General features: G+C 45.0%; 1 protein-coding gene across 1 annotated transcript; it reads right to left on the bottom strand.

The window, feature by feature from the left end:
- Positions 1 to 3,121: 3,121 nt before the first annotated feature.
- Positions 3,122 to 20,555, bottom strand: CMTM6 (CKLF like MARVEL transmembrane domain containing 6). Its single transcript, XM_020993282.2, has 4 exons — positions 20,263 to 20,555; positions 8,600 to 8,776; positions 6,366 to 6,464; positions 3,122 to 4,536 (listed from the first exon to the last, which is right to left on the bottom strand). The coding sequence occupies exons 1-4, from the start codon at positions 20,395 to 20,397 to the stop codon at positions 4,405 to 4,407; spliced, it is 543 nt and encodes a 180-aa protein (XP_020848941.1). The 5' UTR covers positions 20,398 to 20,555; the 3' UTR covers positions 3,122 to 4,404.
- Between the last annotated feature and the right edge of the window lie 849 nt (positions 20,556 to 21,404).

The raw sequence follows: 21,404 nt of genomic DNA, 5'->3' as shown, positions 1-21,404 counted from the left end.
TCACGTGCACAATATAAAACACACACTGAATGTTACATTTTATTTTGTCACAAGATACTTAGCCCTCAAATAGACCCCTTCACAACATGCATCCCCCCAGAAATGATACATTAGCCACTGTAAATGGGAAGGACGTCCTTTCAAGCTCTGGCAGTAGGGTACCAGCATTGACCTACCTACACTAGCCTGCTTCTGTGCCTCCCCACTAATATTGGTGCATTCATATATATCCTCTATCTCTTGCTTTCTTCATCCTTTTGGGTCACTTAGGGGTCATCATAACATATAGTGAGAGCTGGGAGGGTCATCAGAAGCCAACAGTTCCAGCTCCCTCATCCTTGTGACTCAGAAATGGAATCCCAAGGAATTTGTGATTTTCCTCACCAAGGTAATCAGCCTCACAGCGGGACTGCTTAGCACATACTTAGCACAGGGCCATATCAGGTCCTTAATAAAGGCTGTACTACTTTTTTTAAACTTTTATTATTTTACTACTTTTCTCTTCATGAGAAACGCCAGTTTTTTTGTATTTATGTCTTGGGAGTATACTATACAGATGAACTTTAAAGTATCAAGGGTTTGTGGTACTGATTTTATAAATACAAATTTTAAGATGCTTTGATAGTTTCATTTTAGCTAAGTAAATACACACATATTTATGTATTTATGTATACACATGTGTATATATACACACACACACACAAATTACTGTAGCTATCCCTCAGCTTGTACAATCTTGAAACAACGCCCAATGTGTTACACCAAGAAAACAGGGCCAAATGTAAGGGTCCACCTATAGGGAAGGCAAAGAGAAAAAAAAAGAATTTCCTCCCGATATTGAAAAAAATAATACAGTGATCTACCAGCCTTCCATCTTGTGTTGAGACCTAGCCAATGAGCATATTCTAAAGCAGGATTTGACTATGCACACAGCAGCTTCTCTTAGTTTTATTGCAGTTTGTTTTTCTTTTTTTCATTACAAACACAAACTCTGAAGAATGTCAGTGTTCCAGAGAGGTCTGGCCAGTCACACAGGCTCTGTTGTCTTCCTATCAACTGGAGGAAAGAATTTAGCAGCGTGTGGAGACAAATACTTGCTGCCGTGCCAAAGCCACCCAAATATGGATGCTTCAGACCATAGTTTGGAGATGGAAGGAGACTTAGCTGCCACTTCTTCCTTCACCCCGAGAACTTGAGAACTCCCCAAAAGAACAAAGCTACCGAGCCCCTAGCGTTTGGCTCCGAGAACTGTGATGGGAGCTTGGCCTTCTGGAACGAGTCCAGTGAGTTTTAGATACTTCACTCAAATTGCATTGTTTAATGTGACTTCTTAAACTTGCTCATTTATTTTATGTCTTTCCAGGGCAATGGAAAGGGCTGGGGAAGGTGGACTCAGGGCCCTCCCATGATGTCTACACAGGTGCTCTGAGCAGGGGCTCAAAAATGCTGATTGCAACCAGACATCCTGAGTTGAGCCTTCATCTACAGCTTAGGCTGCTATGGAAAAGGAAGCACTGAATGTCTAGGACAATTTTAGTAAAATGAATTTATTCAAAAAGAGAATTACAAAATTTTACCTCTTGTTTTGTAAAAAGCACCACAAAAAACCAGGCAGATAAAAAGGCCACAGGTTTAAAAAGTAACATACATACAAAAGACTGTTGCAAATAACATTAAATACACATAGCCAAGTACAAACATATAATTTAACTAATAAGCCTTTCATGTTAAAAAAAATTCACCCTATAATTTCTGAAGAATGAGTGAAAATTCAAATTAAACAGAAAGCAAAGAGAAAAGGAAATTACATCAACAAAAGTTGGAAATTTAACAATGTAGTCTTTTAACAGATTTTTCATTAAAGGACATTGATATCCAAGTTTCTAATTTTGTTTTGAATCTTAAGATGGAATAGTTTTTGGTTTTTACCCCACTAACTCTCCAATCTGTGGTACGTTAGAGATTTACAAATGAAGGTCCAATTGGTGAATTTAAAAGAAAATTCTGACCACTTAAGCCATGAAGATCAAACTTAAGTTGATTTCATTTATGTACCTACCAAACAGAGTTAGGCATGGTATTTCCACATTGCCCTCAACCTCAATACGAACCCTAATCTAACGGCCAAACTTGGCCATCCCAAGGAAGATAAAGTCACCAGTCACTCAAAGGTTGAGAAATAGAAAACTTGGAAAAGTAGTGGTTTAAGCTTAAAAGTGCAAAAAAAGATCTGCTGACTGCCCCACTCCCCCACATCCTCGCGAAAGAGATTATAAATTAAGTTACTGAACAAGCCACAACTAGATCTTTCAAAAGAATTGTAAAGTTTCAAAAACAAGCACGTTACAAACAAGAGTTTTGCTAAGACATGACCCAGAACACTGAGTTAGTACAGGCAGAGCCCAAAATCCAGTTACATAATTTGCCTCAAAAGAAACCTCATTATCATAGGGCAGAGAGTTTGGTATTCTCTATTTGAGACAATAGATCTGTGTGCACACACTCTGTACTCTTTAAAGCACACTCGGAAGAGCTTTCGTCTAAGCTTCTAATTTGGTCTTGAAACTTTTACTACACACACATATAAAATGGTACCCATACGTGTCTGTTCCTACACGTCCAAAAGGGAGTTTCCAAACTGCTCCGATCAGGTCAAATTTCCTGTGTTTAGCTCCCATGGGAGCTTCATACTGCTTAAAAGGGACTCCTGTTCTAGTGAACAAAAACACATATCTTGACGGGACCCAAGAGTCATGTTGCGATACAAACTAATATGATTCATATACAAGAAATAAGAGTCGGGGTAGTTTTAATCCTGATGGGCCATCTAGGAGAACTGTGATGGCAAACCAGGTTTTTGTGGTGGGAAAAGGCAGCAGCACTGTGCCCAGGCTCTTTAGTAAAACCCAAGGAGAAAACCAGTGTGTGATGGGGATGCCGGGGGATGAAGAGCGTGGTGGTGTGGGGCATGCATGAACAGGCAAAACCCTCCAGGTTCCACTGTCCCTTTTTCACAGGGAAATATCAACACCTAAGGCAATAGTGAGGAGCTGAGTAATCAGTAGTACCAGTTGAACTCGTTCTAGCATTGACACATAGGCCACAAATTAATTCACAGGAATTAATAAGAAAAATCTATTTTTATATTCAAGATTTACATATTAATGGAAAGGCATTACAACAAGCAGTATTACACAGAAAACAAAGGAGGTTCCAGAACATTCTATAATGACACAGCCCTACCTCTCATAACACAATACAATCTTCCAATGAAAGTGAGTGAATCTGTAACTTAAACCTGTAACTCATCAGAGTGGGGATCTGGCACCCATGTTCTCAATGAGGAAAGCTATCCCAGACTCATGTGGGGAGAAGGCAAGTCCATACAGCAATGCCTCTCAACTCCAGACTGCCGCATCTAACCCTGAGCAGGGTCACAACTAGATGGACATCACTGCAATGCAAGTGTAAAGCTGGCAGCCTCCCTCCATCTCAGGTCCTCTCTCCCTCACACCCACAGCCACCCTCTTCAGGCACCTGACAAGCCAGCATGTCCATGCAACCACAAATAGCACTATTTCTACTCATCAAGGTGGTTAAAGCACACTTGGCCCCTAATTCTGTAGGGTTAGAGACAACACGAACAGAAACAGTATTTGTACCCAAAGCGGCAGCCATGGTGTAAAGGTCAGAAAGGCGGTCTCAGAGCCAGAGTGGGTCAAAGGCTCGTCTCCGCCACATACTGGGCACGCGGCCCTGGGTAAATACCTTCAATTCTTCAGGCTCCAGGCAGCTCCCTCTCTGAGACCACAAGCAGGTCTGCACCTGCTTTGGTACAGGGAGTTTCCTTCTCTGGGATTTCCCTCTAAAGGTGGTGACAGCTGATGTTCCTTGTTCTAGCTCGTCCCAAATAAATGCTACTGCATTCCAGCAGCTCTCAATATAAACAATTTAACTAGGCAGGCCCTCAAAAAAGGGAGAAGAATCTCCCCCAAAATTTCAAATAAGCAGATTAATTCAATAAGAGCAAAGGTCAATCAGATGAACATTTCATATCATTCATATGAACACATAGTGCTATATGAAAGCCAAGACAGTCAAGGTGATCTTGTCACAGTATCACAGAAAGGTTTGTCACTTGATGGAAATGGGTTTTAAAGAAAAAAATAGCAACAAGAAATTTCATTAAGGCACACACTTTAGCAGTAGTTGGGAAAAAGGCAACCTGGACAGGGCTGTGATGAAAGTGCTGGGTTGACAAAGCACGTCCTCATCCTCTCCCCCTAGGTCCCTGCAAGTGAATAAACATAGAGAGCTGGTCTTAATAGAGTCCAATTCTGTATTTTACAAGCACTCTCCACCTGGCTTGCTTATCCTCTGGTTCCTGCCTTCTCTACCATTCTCCTAGCCATTCAGTGGCTGGGTAAGAGTGGTTTGGGGGACTTCAGGTTTCCTTGTCTGGGACTTCCGAGCATTTTCAAACTTCAGTAAACCAAAATCAATTAGGAATACAGTGCTCGCCAAAAATCCAAATACCTAAAAAGGAAAAAGAGAAAGTTAATTCAAATCCACACACCTGCATCAACGATGACTTTGAATTACAACCTCAATCTGACAACATCAATCTGACTGCAATGATAGCACTGACCCAACATTCTTCACAAATATTATCTCGTGTAATCTCCACAACAACCCTAGAAGACGGGGGACGTGATCATCCTCCTTTTACAGGCGAGGACCTAAGAGTAGGAAGCTAAGAGCCATGCCCAGGACCAGAGAGCTAGGAAAGCCCAAGTCTTCCAGACTCTGCGCCTGTCTGGCATCCTGCCTGCAGCATTAAGCTGCCGAAACAGCCCCAACAGCTCACCGGTTTTAGTTTATTCACTTCTATAACCAAATACCAAACTCTTATTGTTCTTGTTGAGAATTGTCCAGCCACCAGCAGGGGCCCCTGGGCAGGGCTCCTGAGGGGACACAGAGCTGAGCAGCAAACAGAACCCAAGGGGGGATCTTTGGAGTCTCCAACAGGTTAGGCCTGAGAATGAAAAAACATCTACTAGTCCTGGAAAGAACTTCACCTTTAAGCCAATCTTCACCCTTTTAATCTCACGAACCCCTACGGCAGCAGGGTGAAGCCAATGCATCTATCTGAGAAGGATGTTTTTAAACAACTGAAGGAAATGCTAAATTTCGGTTCTAAGTTAGTGAAAATGAAGCTATAAGCTCACATCCACAGGCCCAACAATTCAGTTTCATTTCTGAGCCTAATAGTCCAAGCAATAAGAGAAAATCCAATGGGGACAAAAATGAACAAGAATTTTATACAGAGTAGAGTGTTCACTGAAAACAGTGCTGCAAAAGGTCCATGCGGTCAAATGTTTGTAGTCAATGAAGAGATGCCCTGAATTTTCAACATTAGCAACCTGGCCTTGTCATTAAAGTAAAACTGTCATTTCCTGCCACGTCTCTGCTCAAAACTGTCTCCAAAAACAGATAAAATAAAGTGATGCCCTTCCCCGTTGGGATCCCTCCTGTACCCAGCTAGTTCCACAGCTTTCAATTACTCAAAAACCACTCACTGTGCTGTGCTGGCAACATCAAGATGGAACAGGACCTCAAAGCTGTAATAGCAAGTAAGGGCAGAGGGAAAGCCATCTCTTCTTCTGACAGTGAAAGCATGAGAGAGGCTTTAAGAAGTTTTGAGGGGAGGGACAGTTGAGAACACTCTTGTCAACAGAGCAGGAAGGCAGAGTTTTCTGCTAAGAGGGAGAGCAGGGGAATCTGAGAGCTTGAAGAGGGTGAAAAATGTCAGCGTGGCCATAGACAATGGGGCAGCAAATCTCTAAGGGGGGGGGGAAAGGCTGGCCACTAAAAAGGGAGGGCCCATTGGAGGCAAGGACCCTGCCAGCAGTGCTTAGGAATAGGGGCAGAGAAGGCAAAGGGAGTGGGGGTGTCCTCAGGGCTGGGAGGAGCCAGGCTGCAGCCACAGCAGGATAAGGATTCCAAAGAAGAAGAGAAAAGTGAAACGGTCCCACCACTAACACACTGCCTGAGGCTGGCTTCACTGACAGCGCCTCAAGCAGTCCTCCCCATTGCCCTAAAAACCAGAGGAAACAGGTGATGATCCTACAGAGAACAGCGAAATTTAGCTCAACAACATCTCCCCAAACTCCACGATACTGATAATCACACAGTCCAGGAGACAAAGGCAAAGCACTGACCGTCCTTTCAGTCTTTTGGTGGACTGTCTAAAAAGCTAATTGCGGAAATTCAGGTTGGATAAAAGAACTTCTAAAAGAAACAAAAAAAAACTGGAAATAAGTTCATTAGGAAAAGAAGACAAGGAAGAAGATACATCTACTTACAACTGCAGCGGTTTCGGGTGAGGTCCCATCACTGGTGCAAGCAAAGGTTATTGATGCTATCAAAAACATTAACCCAGTTATCGCAGTGATATAGACATCCTGGGATCCACAGCCAAAGGGAAAGAGACCAAGGTAAGCATTTGGAAAAGTCAAGTTCAATATTTGTCTAACAAAAAACAAACCCCACAAAGTGAGGAGGAAACGTTTTCTCTTAAGGGAAGTGATCCAACCTTCAGCCTAGCCAAAGCTTTACTCAACTTTTAGACTGGGTTTATTCCAGAGACTGGTCCTTTTGACAGGCTTCTCCCCAGGTATTCAGCTCCTGCCCACAGGCTGAAGCAGCTCAACCTTGCTGAGCTACAGGCAAAGGGGAACCCCCCCCCGACCCTGGGGTGCCCAGCACTTTATGCTAAAGCTTCTTTGGAAGGTCAGACTTTTCTTTTCTTTCTTTTTTTTGGCTAGATTTTTCTTTTAAAAAATTATTTTTATTCAAAATGTAATAAACACCAGCTACATGGGCATTTCCATAGAGGAAGCAGAACAGAACAGGAATCCACAACTCCACTACCTGCTACCAGCTTCCCACCCCCACTACATCATAACTCAATGTGTAACTTCCAAAGCCCTCAGGAGACCTACACGTCCACAGCCACATGAGACAGCCTGATAGGCCGCTCACTTTTTGTGTCACTTAAATTGTACTGGTTCAACTACAGCCACCTCCCTACAATGAAATCTCTTTGAAAAGAAAAAAAGTTATATGTATGTATGTCTGTATGGGAGGGAAGGGGGCAGAGTGTGAGCATCACTGAAAAATAATACACTGGATTTCAAGCCCAAGGATTTGAGTTCCAATCCTGAGTCTAATTAGAATTAGAACCACTGTGACTTGGGGCAGCAACTTCACTTTGTGGTCTCCAGTTTTCTATACTGTAAAATGAAAGCATGACAAGATTCCTTCTCCTCCTAAACCTAATGATCTTATGATTTAAGAAACAAATGTTTTTCTTTCCATTTAAAAGAGCTTTCCTTCTTCATTTTTATCCTAAGCTCTTACTCTTCATCATTTCTGTGGTTTTCTTAATAAAAAAGCAATTATTAACTGGGTTGGGGTTTGTTTGTTTTCTGATCAAGCCAGAATAGATGAGGAAGCACCACCTCTATTCCATCCAATGTGATCTGCGACCTTCCCATAATCTAGAACAGCAATCCCACACTGCCTGTGGGCTAGATCACCCACCTACCCGGCAGAGGAGGCTTTGAAATCTACTGTCTCTCATTACATAACAAAAGCCATCTTTTCCTTTTTTAATAAAGTTTTGACATTTTGCAAAGTAACTCTCTAAGGGCATAATCTCTGATACATACAATCAGTTTAAGAGGAAATTCAGTCTTTGCGCTCAATGTTCAACCTTCCTTCAAAGAAGCCAATTTGGAGGCACAGCATTAATTGGTGTGAGGCTGGAATCCCCAGACTCTATAGAATAAGGATGCCGCTGCAGCCTACAGAAGAGCCTTGGCCTCTCTCCAAGGCCGAGGGAGGCTGAGTCTCTAAGCCATCAGCTGTGAGACACTGGCCTTTCTCCCTGTGCTGTTCCAGTCCCTGGTGGTAACATTCAGTATCTATTAAGCTGAAGAATCCCTCAGAGAGCTGCATCTCTTAACGAGTTAGATTGCCAGAGAAACTGAAAATAGGGCACAGCCAAGATTTTTTCTTCCTTGAAAGACCACCATCTTTATCTAAGTTGTCTTTTCCAGAATAGACAATTTAAAACATCCCAACGGATGGACCTCTTACAGAGGTGAAAATGTCAAGACAACACATTTAAGGGAAGGTTCCTTTTTAGGAACTGTGCTTAAAATGGCAGCCACATTACAGAACAGAGCCAGGGTGCCACAGGACTCACAAACCCCCATAAAAGTACTGAAGGCAACAATTCTAATGTTCTTCTGAATTTAATACGTGTAAATATCAAAATATTAATTAAAAACACTTTTGTCTTAGGATATTGCTTTCTTTCTCATCTTAAACCTCACAGTGTATCTTCCTTCTATCATTCCATGTGGCAGAGGGAAATGTTGGTAAGAGATAAGTATGTAGAAAAACCTCTAGTGACTGCCTGGCTCATTGCTGAAAGCCCATTCTTAATCAAGCAATTAAGACCCACTAATTAGGGGACCACTTCTGCAAGGGTCCTGGGTGCTGGGTGGGGAGATGGTGCAGGAGCTCTCACCGACTTCTTCACTTTGTTTTGGTCCACTCTGTCATACAAACTGGTGCAGTAGACAATAACCACGAGCAGGCTCAGGAGGAAGGCACTGCAGCTAACAAACTCAAAAAAGTAAAGGCCTCCACACCGCGTGCAGCGGGACACAACCTCTTCACAGATAAAGGCCACCAGAGACAGCACCTGCAAACCAAAGGGGGAAACAAAGACAAGGAAAAGATCAGAAGCACAGAGAAAACCAAGACATTTAAGGCAAAAGGGCGTAATGTCTTCGGTTAACGCCAAAAGACCAGACTGGCCATGAGACAGAAAAAATCCAGGCACAGTCCTGAAAGCAGAAGCTGTCACACTGTGGTCAACACAAGAAGATAAGCACAGCTCTTATTTATCTGGCCCCTGCAAAGGCTTTAGGGGAAAAGGTGGACTGCCCTACTCTCCTGCTCCTACAAGTAATCCTGAAGGCCCAGGTCCTCACAAAACAAAAGAACGCACTTCTGGAGAACCAAAGTCTGCAGTTCTAAGGACCCTGGCAAGTGGAGTGAACAAGCACGAATCAAGTGCCTACTATGTGCCAGGGCCAGTGCCAAACAGTGGGGATGGCGAGAAAGGCCTCGCCTTCAGGAGCTCAAAGGCTACTCAGCTCCTCCCATTACTAGCACAGGATGTAGTGAATAGAAAACCCCAGAAAACAAATAAAAAGCCACCTGCTTCTGGGGCTCTCCCTCTTTTTAAATGTTTTAGTGAAGCTTTTTTTTTTCCCATCATGGCCATTTCCCCATCCTCTCATCCAAGTCTCCCACCCCACTCCACAGAAGGCCCAGTGACACACCCATCTGGTCTGGGCCACGTGTCATAGAACATCCGCCCACTGCCACCCCCTAACCCTCTCCGAGCTTCCCCATCAATTCTCTCAAGTCACACCTGCGGTTTTGAAAATGTGCTCCTTACTCATCGGTGGCCATCTCAAAAATCTGACTGCCATACTAGAACACTAAGCATTTCAGCTTCTCTTCTCTGTAGTTGGAAGTCTCCCTTCCCTATTCCACTGTAAAGTGAAAAAAACATTTCCAGTGTGATCATTATCCTATTTCTGTGTAAGATGAAACTTATTTTTTCCCTTCCTGCTCAGTCTCTGGTCCTTTACCAAGAGAAAACCCTTTCTACATTACATCATACTCATTATGAATGACATAGTTCAAAAGAAAAATATTGGCTGTGTTTCTACTCAAACGCAAATCAAACATTTAAGTGCAGAACCAAAACCAGAAAGTAAAATAAAAATTCCCATTCTTCCCCTCAAACGACCTTCCTTGAGAAGGTCCAGAAGGTCACGACATACATACAGATGAGTCAAGAGACTCAACAACTGGGAGGCTTTGAAAAGGCACCAAGAAGTGCCTTAAACGAGACTAGAGATACTATGAGGGAGAAAGGAGGGCATTGCCAGCAGAGGGTCTCCAGAGGCTGGAGAAGGAATGCTGTGTAGAGGAAGCAGCAAAGAAGGTCAGTCAGTTTAATGACCTGGAAAACTGATTAAGGAGAGAAAAAACTTAATCACTGAATCCCTGAAAACCATGATTTTAAAAAAGGTCTAGACACTAGACTTCAAGAAATCATAAATGAAAAGTGCCCAGGGAAAAGTGAAGAGGGGCAGCTAGGTGGCTTGAGCACCGGCCCTGGACTCAGGAGGACCTGAGTTCAAATCCAGCCTCAGACACAAAACACTCACTAGCTGTGTGACCCTGGGCAGATTACTTAACTCCATTGCCTAATGGAAAAGAAAAAAAAAAGAAAGAAAAGTAAAGAGAGAAGGACTCTATTGATCACCCCCTAAAAGAAACTTCAAAAGGAAGTCTCAGGATCACCAAAGCCAAATCCAGGACTTTCAGGCCAAAGAAAAAATTACTGAAATCACTCAAAAAGAAACAACTTGAGCACCCAAGAAACCACTTCTTAGATAACATAAGACCAGCTAATTTCTACTACAAATGAGATCTTGGAATTCAACATCCCAAAAGATAAGACACGATAAGTTACGACCAAGAATAACGTAACCTGCAAAGCTGAGTACGATACTACAGAGATTAAAAAAATAATAATTATAATGGTCTTTCAAGGACTTCTGATGAGTAAGAACTTTGAAATACAAACATAACAGCCAAGAGAAACCTAGAAAGGTAAACTGATTTGAGCAACTCAAAAGGCTTGTACTGCAGAGTTAGGTTCTAACATTGTCAAGTAGGTGAAGTAAAGCGCCCCTTTACAGGGTATAGAGTTAAATAAGAGAAACAGATGACGTGGCAGAATGTTAGTTCTGTTCTGAGGGCGTAAGGGGGCAAGAGAAGGGAGGGTAAAAGGAACACAGGAGTGTAGAAAGATACAATGGAGCAGAAGATGCTGTTTCTCATAACTGGAGTCCATGGGAAGAGGATGCAAACACAGAGGTAAGGAGGTGGGGGGAATGTACGAAGGAGCCTCTTATCTGAAACAGACAAAGGAAGGCTGAACACATACACGTACACATAGTTTGGCGCAGGGATACATTGAACTCAATAAGGAGACAAGCAGGGGTAGGGAAGGAGTAAGAGGGAGGAAAATACTAAGGATGAAACAGTCCCAAGCAAAACAAACTTCATGACCCTGAACAAGCATCAAAAGGGGAGAAAAGAACAGAACAGAATTGGAATCTGACCCATCAGTCGCAGAATGGCTGAACAAAGTGTGTTAGGTGAATCTAACAGATTAATGAGCTACAAAAGATCATTTCAGAGAATCCAGGGTGGTAGGAATTGATAGAGAGCGAACTGAGCAGAACCCAGAGAACAAGTCAAGGTCACCCAGCTCGTGAGCTTCTTTGAGGTCAGTGCTCTATCCACTGGGCCACTACGCTGCCAGAACTCTTGTTAGGAGTAGAGATGGAGTCAGGTTTGAACCTGGATGAATGGAAGCATATTAGCACCCTCAACAGAAAAAGGGAAGCTTGGAAGAGGGATCGGTACTCTGGATGTACTGCGCCTGAGATGTCGTACCAGACAGGGAGAAACATGGTCTAGCAAGCAGGTGGTAACAGCACCGGAGCTCAGGATATAGTTCATATATACATATATACGAAAGCATTTTCAGATCCTGCAGCTACTAGTGACTCCTCACCAAATGACCTAGCGTAAATGTATTAGTAGAGGTGTTATCTCTCCCCTCCCACAACAGAATTAAGTTCCTTGAGGGCAGCTACTGTTTAATTTTTAATTTAATAAATGCTTGATTGACATGGAGATTTGGGAGTAATCTGGACAGAGATCACCAAGGGTTCAGAAAAGAGAGAAGAGGCCAAGCCAGAGCCATGGCAAGGTTCAAAGACCCAGATGCCCTGGATTGCCAAAGTGGCAGACTTGGAAAGGTGCTCCCACTCTGTAAGCTGGTACACTCATCCTTCCAAGCTCCACAGTTAAGAGCAGAATACACATTTCATGGCCACGAGGTTCTCTGCCTGGCCCTACTAGTGTGTCCCCAGACTCCTCCACATCTCTATCCCCCTCTTCCACCACAGCCCTTTACAGCTCATTTTTTCACCACCTTTCCAAGAAGCACACAACAGCGGGTATACCCAGAAAAGAGCTGGGTTTGCACCGGCCATCATGAACTAATTGAAGACAGCTAAATGCTCGAAAAGAACAGAATGAGAGAGCTGGGAAAGTAGGGCTCCCCCAAGATCTTATCCAACAAAAGAAAGACTGTTTAGAATGACCTAAACAGAAGGCGAAAGGGAGCCAAACCCAGTGATATTCATCGATAAGGTGAAGGTGAACAGTGGGTAACAAAGGAACTCACAGAAAACAGTATCCTAGAAACTCCAAGCGTGGTGAAGACGTCCATTAGAAGGCCCCAGGGCAGTGCTACCAGGCCGGTACAGCTGGGCTGGACCAAACCCACTCGATAGCTCCTCAGTTAGACAGTTTTCGCTTAGCCTCAGGGTAGCAGGATGTTGAAGATATAATTTCTGGAGAAAGAACTAGATTGGGAAGGGGGGGTCTTGGGCCTGAATAACTACAGAATTTTCTAAATAAAACTTCTCTACATTTGAAGAAGCCTAAACTCTAGTGCCTATAATTTGCATGTGTGTATAAGAATCTTCTAATTTACAATGGGTTACCTTCCAAAATTTAATCCAAGCTGTTTGAAACTGGTGGCCATTTTTTAAAAACCATAAACATGTTACCGACAGCAATTAAATTTCCAAGTTAGTCCATAAACTTCTATTTAACTTACACTTTGAAGACCTACTTTATCGCTAGGGCTATTCCCAACAAATACAAATTACAACTCTCATCTTGTTCCAGTGGCTAAACCGTCCATCCGCCGGAGACCAGCCAGTCGCTCTGGTGATAAATGAGCCAAGGCAGGTGGATGGGTCCTCCGATGGGTTTGTTGCTGGGGCAGTACTTGCCAGCTGCCTTCCCCTGAGATCCTGGGAGAAGCCAGAGCCCTGCCTGTGCCAGATGGGCTGCGCCCAAGATGGGCTTCTGGGGAGCACTGCTCATTGACTGGGGAACAGCTAAACAAATTGTGATACACAACACAATGTAATACTATCTGCAAGAATACAGAGAAGTGTAGAAAGACCTCCATGAACTGGTACAGAGCAGAGTCATCTGAACCAAGAAAAAAACAGACACAATAGAAATGGAAACAACAACAAAACAACTGAAACCGAAGGCTGTGAAAGCCCAGTGCCCAAGCCTGGCCCCAGAGAAGGCAGATGAGGAAACACCTCCCCCTCCTTCTTTACAGACACAGGGGAAACCTGGGCAGAACGTCACATGAGGTGCCTCAGACTTTGTGATAGCTTGGCTGCTTTCGCAAGGGTTTTCTTTTTCTTCCTCTTTATGAAGGAGGGTTGTCTGGGAGGGGGTGGAGGGACAAAAAGAGACGAAAAAGAAAAAAGAGAAGTCAGAGAAGACCAAAACAGACTTGCTTAGAGGAAAGGCCATTGTATTTACCAAGAAAGGAGGCCACCGGCGACCTTCAAGGGAACAACCACAATGAATTCGGCCTGGCCAGCCTTGTGCTTCCATAGCATCAAGAGCTAATATTAATGAGATGCCAATAAAATAATCTGGCATCTCCACAAATAACTTCCAGCATGGCTTACCATAATTACCTGGGAATACAATGAAATAATGAGAGAAAATTTCAGAGATTTTAGAGATGACTTCCTCCCAGCCTTATTTAAGGAAACAGAAGCCTATAGAATACTGCCCCTCACCCTCACACCCACACGGTCTCCCTATTCAGTTCCTGTGAGATTTTTATTTTTAAATTTGGTTAAATTATAATGATCAAGCCTGAAGGTAGAGAAGAGCTGAAAATGTCAATGTCCCTCCTCCTTTCACTGCAGAGGAAGAGAAATAATGAGGTTGAAATCCTACACAGACTGCATAGACTTAGTCTGGGTGTTAGGTGGCTTTGCTGAACTTCTTTCCTACTTTTTAAAAGTTTTGTTACAAAGGACAGTTTACTGGGAAAAGGAAGAGAGATACTGTCAGAAGTTAAACGAATGAGATAGAAAAACAAAGTTGAAATTCCTTATCAATTTTAGTGATACCTTTAAATAAAATTTTTTAAAGACTAGAACACATGTTCCAAATCATTTAATAAATATTGGGGACAGGACAATAGTCTTAAGAGTCAAGATGACCTGGGTTCAAATACTGCCTTTACTTATTAGCTGTGTGACCCTGGGCAGTCACTCTGAGTCTCAGTTTCCTTCTGGAAAATGAGGACAACAGCATCTACCTCCCAGTGTTAATGTGAGCATCAAATGATATACTATATAAAACTATAAGTGCTTTATAAATATGAATAGTTTATTACTTTTATTTGTAAGGTCCTAGTTCTAAAATTCTAGGAATAAGTTCACTGAATAAGTTTTTTTTAAGCTACAAAGGATCTCAGAAATTATGTCATTCAGCCTCCATTTTACAAATGAGGAAACTGAGGTCACGAAAAGTAAAGTGACTCTGCCCAAAGTTGCCCAATCTAATCCACATTTATCAAGCTCTTACTAGCACCAGGAAGACCTGAGTTCAAATCTGGCCTCAGATCCTTACTAGCCATGTGACCTTGAGAAAGTCATTTAACCTGTTTGACTTAATCCATTGGAGAAGGAAATGTCAGAGCACTCCAGTACTCTGGCCAAGAAAACCCCACAGACAGTATTGACCTGCTATGGTCACAGGGTCTCAAAGAGTCAGACATGACTGAACAACAGAACAGCAGCAGGTCCTAGGCTAAGCAGCCTGGCTAGCAGGGGAGCCAAAGCTAGAGAAGCCAGAGCTCCTCCTATCCTAATGTTTGTTCCACCACTGTTTCAACTCTGTAAAAGACATTCAATTCCAAATGTCTATTACAAGCCTATAATTACAAGGGACTAAGGCTAGATATGATACAATCCCTGCTTATCCAACGGGAGGAAGAGGTGTGCGCCCAAATGATTCAGACCCAAGGCACAGGAGAGGTCAGGGCAAAGGACGCGGAGAAATTGGAACCCACTTGCCAATGGTGGAGAGACACAAACTAAACTGGGCCTTGAACGAACCAATTTTCACAGATGGAGATGGGAGCCTATTCTAGGACCAGAGAAAAGGGGCCAGCAAGCAGGCAGACATGTATTCATTAAGTATGAGCGCTGGGCCCAGAACTGGGTTGAGTGCTGGGAAGGCAAAGAAAGGCATACACAGTCCTTGCCCCAGCTATGTACAGAGTAGATGGCAGCTAAGTGGTCCCAGAGAGGAAAGGAGGGGGGCCCAGGAAAGATCTCTTGAAGGTGAGATGTGAGCCAAGCCTTCAAGGAAACAAGGAAAACGAAGCAGAGACAGCAAGGGGTCTAGAGCAGTTCCAGCCTGGGGGCACAGACAGGAAAAGGAGGGCTGTATTTGGGGAACACAAAGTAGGGCCATCAAGCTGGCTTCTAGGGTTCATGGGAAGGCAGGAAGGGGCCAGGTTAGGAAGACTCTCCATTCAATCTGGGAGATAACCAGGGCCACTGGTCCTCAACGAGCAGGAGGGCAGCATGGTCAGACCTTGATAGAAACAGAGAAGTTCTGGTTTGGCCCTACTGTGTGACATGCCATGAGCCATCCAGTCTGAGATGAAGGTGTCATCTGCACAGAGGGAATGCAATCCTGATGACAGGAAGGTGCTTCAAGAACAGCCAACAGTCCAGTTTGCTGGAACCTAGAATACCTAAGGGAAGCAGCTTGTATCAGGCACTGAATGCCGGGATCTGGAGCTTGTACAATATTCTGCCAGCAATCAGAAGCACCCAAACACTGAGTAAAGGAAGGACAATCAGGCCCAAGCTTTGGAAAACTGCCCCAGCTGTAGTATGAAGAGTAGATCAGAGCAACAGACCAGAGGCGACTAGAAGGTGATGGATATCAAGTCTAAGCGAGGAGAGAGAAGAGGACCAGAGGTGGGTGCAGGGACACAGGAGAGGCCAGAAGTGCTTACTGGTGAAAAAGGACAAGCCAGTTCTGGGAGGGAAAAGAAGGCAGATGATGCTCTTCTAACTCTTGCCTTTCTCAAGCTATGATTCCATGAAATAAAAAGTAAAATGGGTATTGTCAGCAAGAAGAGGGGTAAGATACACTATGGACTCCATACCTAAAAGCTAATGACCATACTAATCATCTCCTCAAAAATCACTTGCCCTGCTTCTTCATGTAGGGCAGTATCACGAACATTCAACACAGCACTTCACATCAGGGCATGCACATTCTCAAGTTAAAATGGTGGCAGTAATAGAGCAGCTACTTAATATTAAGCTGGGGCCAAAAAGTCTAATTCATTAAAGAACAGCAGCATTGCTTCTTGGTTAATAAAGTGATATCACCGGGGAATCCTAAAACAAATGGCTTAACTGGACAGCGACTACAATGATGGCACTGTGCAAACACCAGGACACTCAACTAGTACCGTGATCACAATGTAGAGTCTGTTGACAAGTATATTATAAATATCTTGAGCTCACTGTACTATAATTCATGTACTAGCTTATACAAACCAAATTGCAAACCTGGGCACAAGTAGCCTCTCCCCTCAAACAAAATAAAACAAAAAAAAAATTCCATACCCACACGTACAACATTTCTGGGACAAAGCAGTCGCCTGAAATTTATCTGAATGTTTGCCCTGGGAAATCAAGTTCTCGTCCTTGCCTACATCTGGAGACTTGGCCTCATGAGGAAAAAGCAGTTGCAGGTGGTATCCTTTTACTTATTTAGTCATTTTTCACTTGTGTCTTACTTTTTGTGACCCTATTTGGGGTTTTCTTGGCAGAGATACTGGAGTGGTTTGCCATTTTCTTCTCCAGACTATATTACAAATGAGGAAACTGAGACAAACAGGGTTAAGTGACTTGCCCAGGGTCACACAGCTAGTAACTGTCTGAGGCTGGATTTGAACTCAGGTCTTCCTGCCACCATGCCCACCACTCTGTGCACTGCATCACCCAGCTGCAGGTGGTATATGAGGCACCATATTTAGCAGAAAGGACTAGGGACCAAGAATCAGAAGAACAAGGCTCCAATCCTGGTGTGACCTGTCACTTTCTAGCTAGCTTAGAATCATCACATACTCCAAACTCTTCTTTCCCTTTCCCTGACTTGTTTTCAACCCTTCAGCTATCTCTATCTAAACTGACAGTAATAACAGCTAGACTTTATAGTCCTTTAAAGTTTGCCAGTCACTTTACAAATATGGCCTTCTTTGATCCTCACCACCCTGGGAGGGAGGTGCTGCTATTATTCCCCCCTGAGGAAACTGAAGCAGACAGAAGTTAAGTGACTTGTCCAGTGTCACATTTACTAAGTGTCTAAGGCTGGATTTGAACTCAGGATTTCCCAACCATGACTACATCATAGTCTGCTACATCACATATCTGCCCTACTAGTAATCTGAATTGACACAGATAGAGAACCACAGACTTAAAGCTGGTGAGATCCACACAGCTAAAGCCCCAGCAAGTTAAGTGATATACCCAAGGTCACATAAGTGTTCAGGGGCAGGGGCTCTCTCTTTACACAGGGATAGGACTGGAGTGGGTGTAAAATATATTATATACACTATTCTGATAGGATCAGACTGAGGAGAACTGTTGGCAAATTTTTGCTAGACTGTTTTCTTCTTTTTAAAATCCTTGTTTTAAGAGATTGCTCACTGGGTAGAGAAGGAATAGTTGGTAATTAAGTTGATAGACAAGATACCAATTTTTTTAAATGTCAGCAGTAACTGGGAGACCCAGGATTAAAAGGCAGAGCCTTTGTCCTGCACCACGCTAAGTTTAAATAATTACACTTAAACAGGAAATACTCCTCTTCTGATCCACGTTAGGAGCCCTGTCTTCTCTGTGTGAGCTCTGCAGGGCTACAGATCTATTAAGTCAGGTATCACGCCTCTTATTTCCTATGCTTTATAAATGGTATACGACTGAGGCTTTTGTAGGATGTCTTAGAATATGCAAGGAAGAGATAATGATACAATGTTATAAAAACATCAAGGACAAAGCTAAACCAAGCACAAAAATCCCATGAGAAAAATGAAAGTGAAACAAAGTATATCACCCCAGTGTTGAGAGCAACTATGTTTCTTACTTAAAAACAAAGAGCAGAATGCCTGACAAATTCCAGCCTGGCCCCTTTTCGTCCCAATTTTTCTTGGAGAATGAAAAATATGTAGACAACTATTTCAAAACCAAAATACAGCCCACAAAGGTAATGACTATCAACAATTGCTGCTTATGTTCAATTCTTAAAGATGATGAAGAAATCCCAGTAAGAAATAGTTCAGTTCACCACTTCTGAAGCAGTGGGGGGGGAGGGAGTGCCCACTAATTTTTAGAAAGAGGACAAGAAAAGCAATGAGGCAAGAAAGAAGTAAAAGTTGGTTTTAAATCCAGAGGATTCTCCATCCCCCAGTTCAAGCCCCCTTCACCTTGGGGGGTGTCTCCCCCCCCATTGCCATCAGGTAACTTGAGCTTCCTCTTTTCTCTCTGCAGCTGAAGCAGCTCTAATGGCTCTCTAATGCACGAGGATAAAATTCCGACTTCTGTTAACAAGCTGGCTCCAGTCTACCTGCCCAGAGTTATTACAAAGTAACAAGTTTTCATCACTGTCCCTCCTGCACAGCATTCACAGGCCCATGCCCAGAATGCTTTCTCTCCTGACCTCCATCATCTCAAAATCCAGCCCTGGACTCTTTCAAATCTCAGCTCCCACGAGGTCTTTCCTGATATCTCCACCCCGGCGTTGCTAGCCATTCCCTAGGAATACATACAGACATACACATCTGGGCAACATACTGTTTCTTATGATAAAACAGAATCTTCTTGAGAAATCATTCCATTTTTGTCTTTATATTCCCAACCCCTTCATTCTTCGGTTCTTCCCAATTCCAAGTGAGAGAACAACTATGGGCAAATGCCTGACTCCCTGAGCATCAGCAAATGCTTCTATCTGGATTGACAGCCTCCCAGGTGGTTTGAGCTCAAAACTGAGGCGTAGGTTAAATGCAAACTTTAGAGCTTCACATAAAGGTCAGTTATCCTTAGTAAGTTCTATGGAGTTTTGAGGTCCAAATGCTACAAATTTAGCTAATAAGTTAAAAAGATACTAGGAAAACCTTGGCAGATTAATAGAATCTGGATCGTGTGATATCATAACATTTGCAATGAAGTAAATAAAAAGCCTTCAGCTATAGGAGGAAAATAAGGGCCAGAGAAAAGTCACAAGCTTATAAGAAGGGCTTTCCATTCTCAGGACACCCGGACTCGATGATTAACGGCCACAGGAAGGTCCCCGATGAGGGGAGTGGGCTAAACGACGTGAAAACAACCCAACTCTCCTTGATCCTACCACTTCTTGAACACGCCCAACCGGATCTTCAGCTCTTAGGTCACCAACAGTCTTGTGTGGGTGCCCTCTCAACCCACCCTCGGCCTAGGAATGAATGCTCAGTATCTAAAACATACCAGGGGCTGGGGGAGCAAACTGGTGAAGGGGGTGGGGTGGAAACGTACTAGCCCAAGTCTCCCGAGCCAGGCCTGGGGAACTGTCCATTTGAAGGCGACCGACCACATCCCCAGGGGCGAGGACTTTTTCTCATGTATAAAATGTTGGGGCAGGGCTTGCTATGACTGACGGGCTGTCAAGGGTCCCTGGCCTCGGAAGCCGGCTCTCGGATGACCGCAATGGTCACTCCAGCCCCCCGGGGCTGTTTCCTCTTCTCTAAAATGTGGGGAGTTGAACTAGAGGACCCCCAGGCCCGCTCCAGTTCTGATCTACGCCCCTTCCCCCCCCCAAGGCTCTTCCGATTCTGAAATCCCGAAGCCCGAAACTTCCTTTTAGGACCCGCAAGGGCGGGGTGAAGCGGTTGGGGAGTGGGTCACTTCCTTAAACGTCCACGCGTGACCCCTCCCTCTTCGCGGGGCGGGGTGGAAATCAGGGGGGGGGGCTTCTCCAGGAAGCGCAACCGACCAACGAGGTGGGGGAGGGGAAGCGGAGGGAACGCTGGGGCTGCCGGCTGAGAGCGAAGGAAGGGACTGCACGCCGGAGGTGCGCCCGGGGCGCGGAGGATGGAGATGGGGATCCCACCCGCCTCCCCCGCCGCCTCACCAGCTCGGCCAGCTTGACGGGGGCCCGGAGCCGGCTGGGCCGGGCCAGGGAGAAGCTGCAGGAGCTGCGCCCGGGGACGATCGCGGAGGCCGGGACATCCTCCGTGGTGGGGTTGTACACATCTCCGTTGTCCATGGCCGACGGCGGGACGGGAGGGAGGGAACGGGGCCGAGGCGGGACGAAGAGGGGGCCTCCAGCCGGAGCCTCTCAGCCAACGAGAGCACGGACAGCAGCCGCTCTGCACCCCGACCCGGCTCGCGCAGCCGTAGACTGAAGGATCGTTGCACGTCACGTCCGGCGCTGGAGAGCGGGCCCCGCCCCCAGAGCAGGAAGCCCCACCCACATTTGGCCCCCTCTGTCCAGGGGCGTGCCTCTCCCCTACAATCTGGAAGCCCGGCCCAGAATGAGGCCCCGCCTCCGGAGCGTCCTCCGCCCCTCCTCTCAAGATCGAGACCCGCTTCATGACTCCAGGCCCCGCCCCCTGTCCCTGACCCTAGCCTTCCTCAGAAAAGCCACGCCCTCTCCGAGAACGTCTTAACCCGCGCTTTTCTGTCCGGAGGTCCCGCCGCTTTGGCTCCACCCATTTCAAAAGTTCTACCCCTTCTCCCTTCTCCCTATCCCCTGTTCTGCCCAGTCCGAGGCTCCGCCCCGGCTACTCTCCCCTCCCGCTGAGGCCTCCATATCTCCTCGCGTCTCATCTCCGTAGCATACCTACCTGGAGTCCCCGCCCCTTCCTTACCTGCCCCGCCCAGGGTCCCACAGGCCCCGCCCCTAGTCCGTAGGTCCCGCCCTCCATTCATGCCGGGGCTTGGCCTACAGGCCCCGCCCCCTTAACAACTTGCGACCCGCCCCCAAGCCTTAGGGTTGTTGGAGCAGTTTGAGGTGAATCCTGATGGATCCCACCACCTTTGCCCACCTTCCCCCTCCCCCTAACACATCCCATCCATCTTCTAAGGATACCCTCCCCCAGCCATGAAGAGGGCAGGAAGGGCCCTTGGAGAACCTCTAGAAACCGTCCCATCTTACAGAAGGACAAACTGAGAATCTGAGGGGGACACACTTTCTTGGTGCTCTGGTCCCTCCCCTTTCTCCTCCCTTATCTCTGTCTGATCCAGTTCAATCCCACAGACACTTAGGAAGTA

The sequence above is a fragment of the Phascolarctos cinereus genome, unplaced genomic scaffold (genome assembly GCF_003287225.1).
Source record: "Phascolarctos cinereus isolate Bilbo 61053 unplaced genomic scaffold, phaCin_HiC Scaffold_1;HRSCAF=81, whole genome shotgun sequence".
Taxonomy (NCBI): domain Eukaryota; kingdom Metazoa; phylum Chordata; class Mammalia; order Diprotodontia; family Phascolarctidae; genus Phascolarctos; species Phascolarctos cinereus.
Note: the sequence above shows the minus strand (reverse complement) of the source record. Positions and strands in the feature narration are given on the sequence as shown.

Coding starts and splice junctions, on each gene's coding strand:
- CMTM6 (XM_020993282.2), bottom strand. CDS start 20,397: ATGGACAACGGAGATGTGTACAACCCCACCACGGAGGATGTCCCGGCC. Junction 8,777..20,262: donor CCGTCAAGCTGGCCGAGCTG/GTGAGGCGGCGG, acceptor TTTGGTTTGCAG/GTGCTGTCTCTGGTGGCCTT. Junction 4,537..6,365: donor CACCCGAAACCGCTGCAGTT/GTAAGTAGATGT, acceptor TTTCCTTTTTAG/GTATTTGGATTTTTGGCGAG.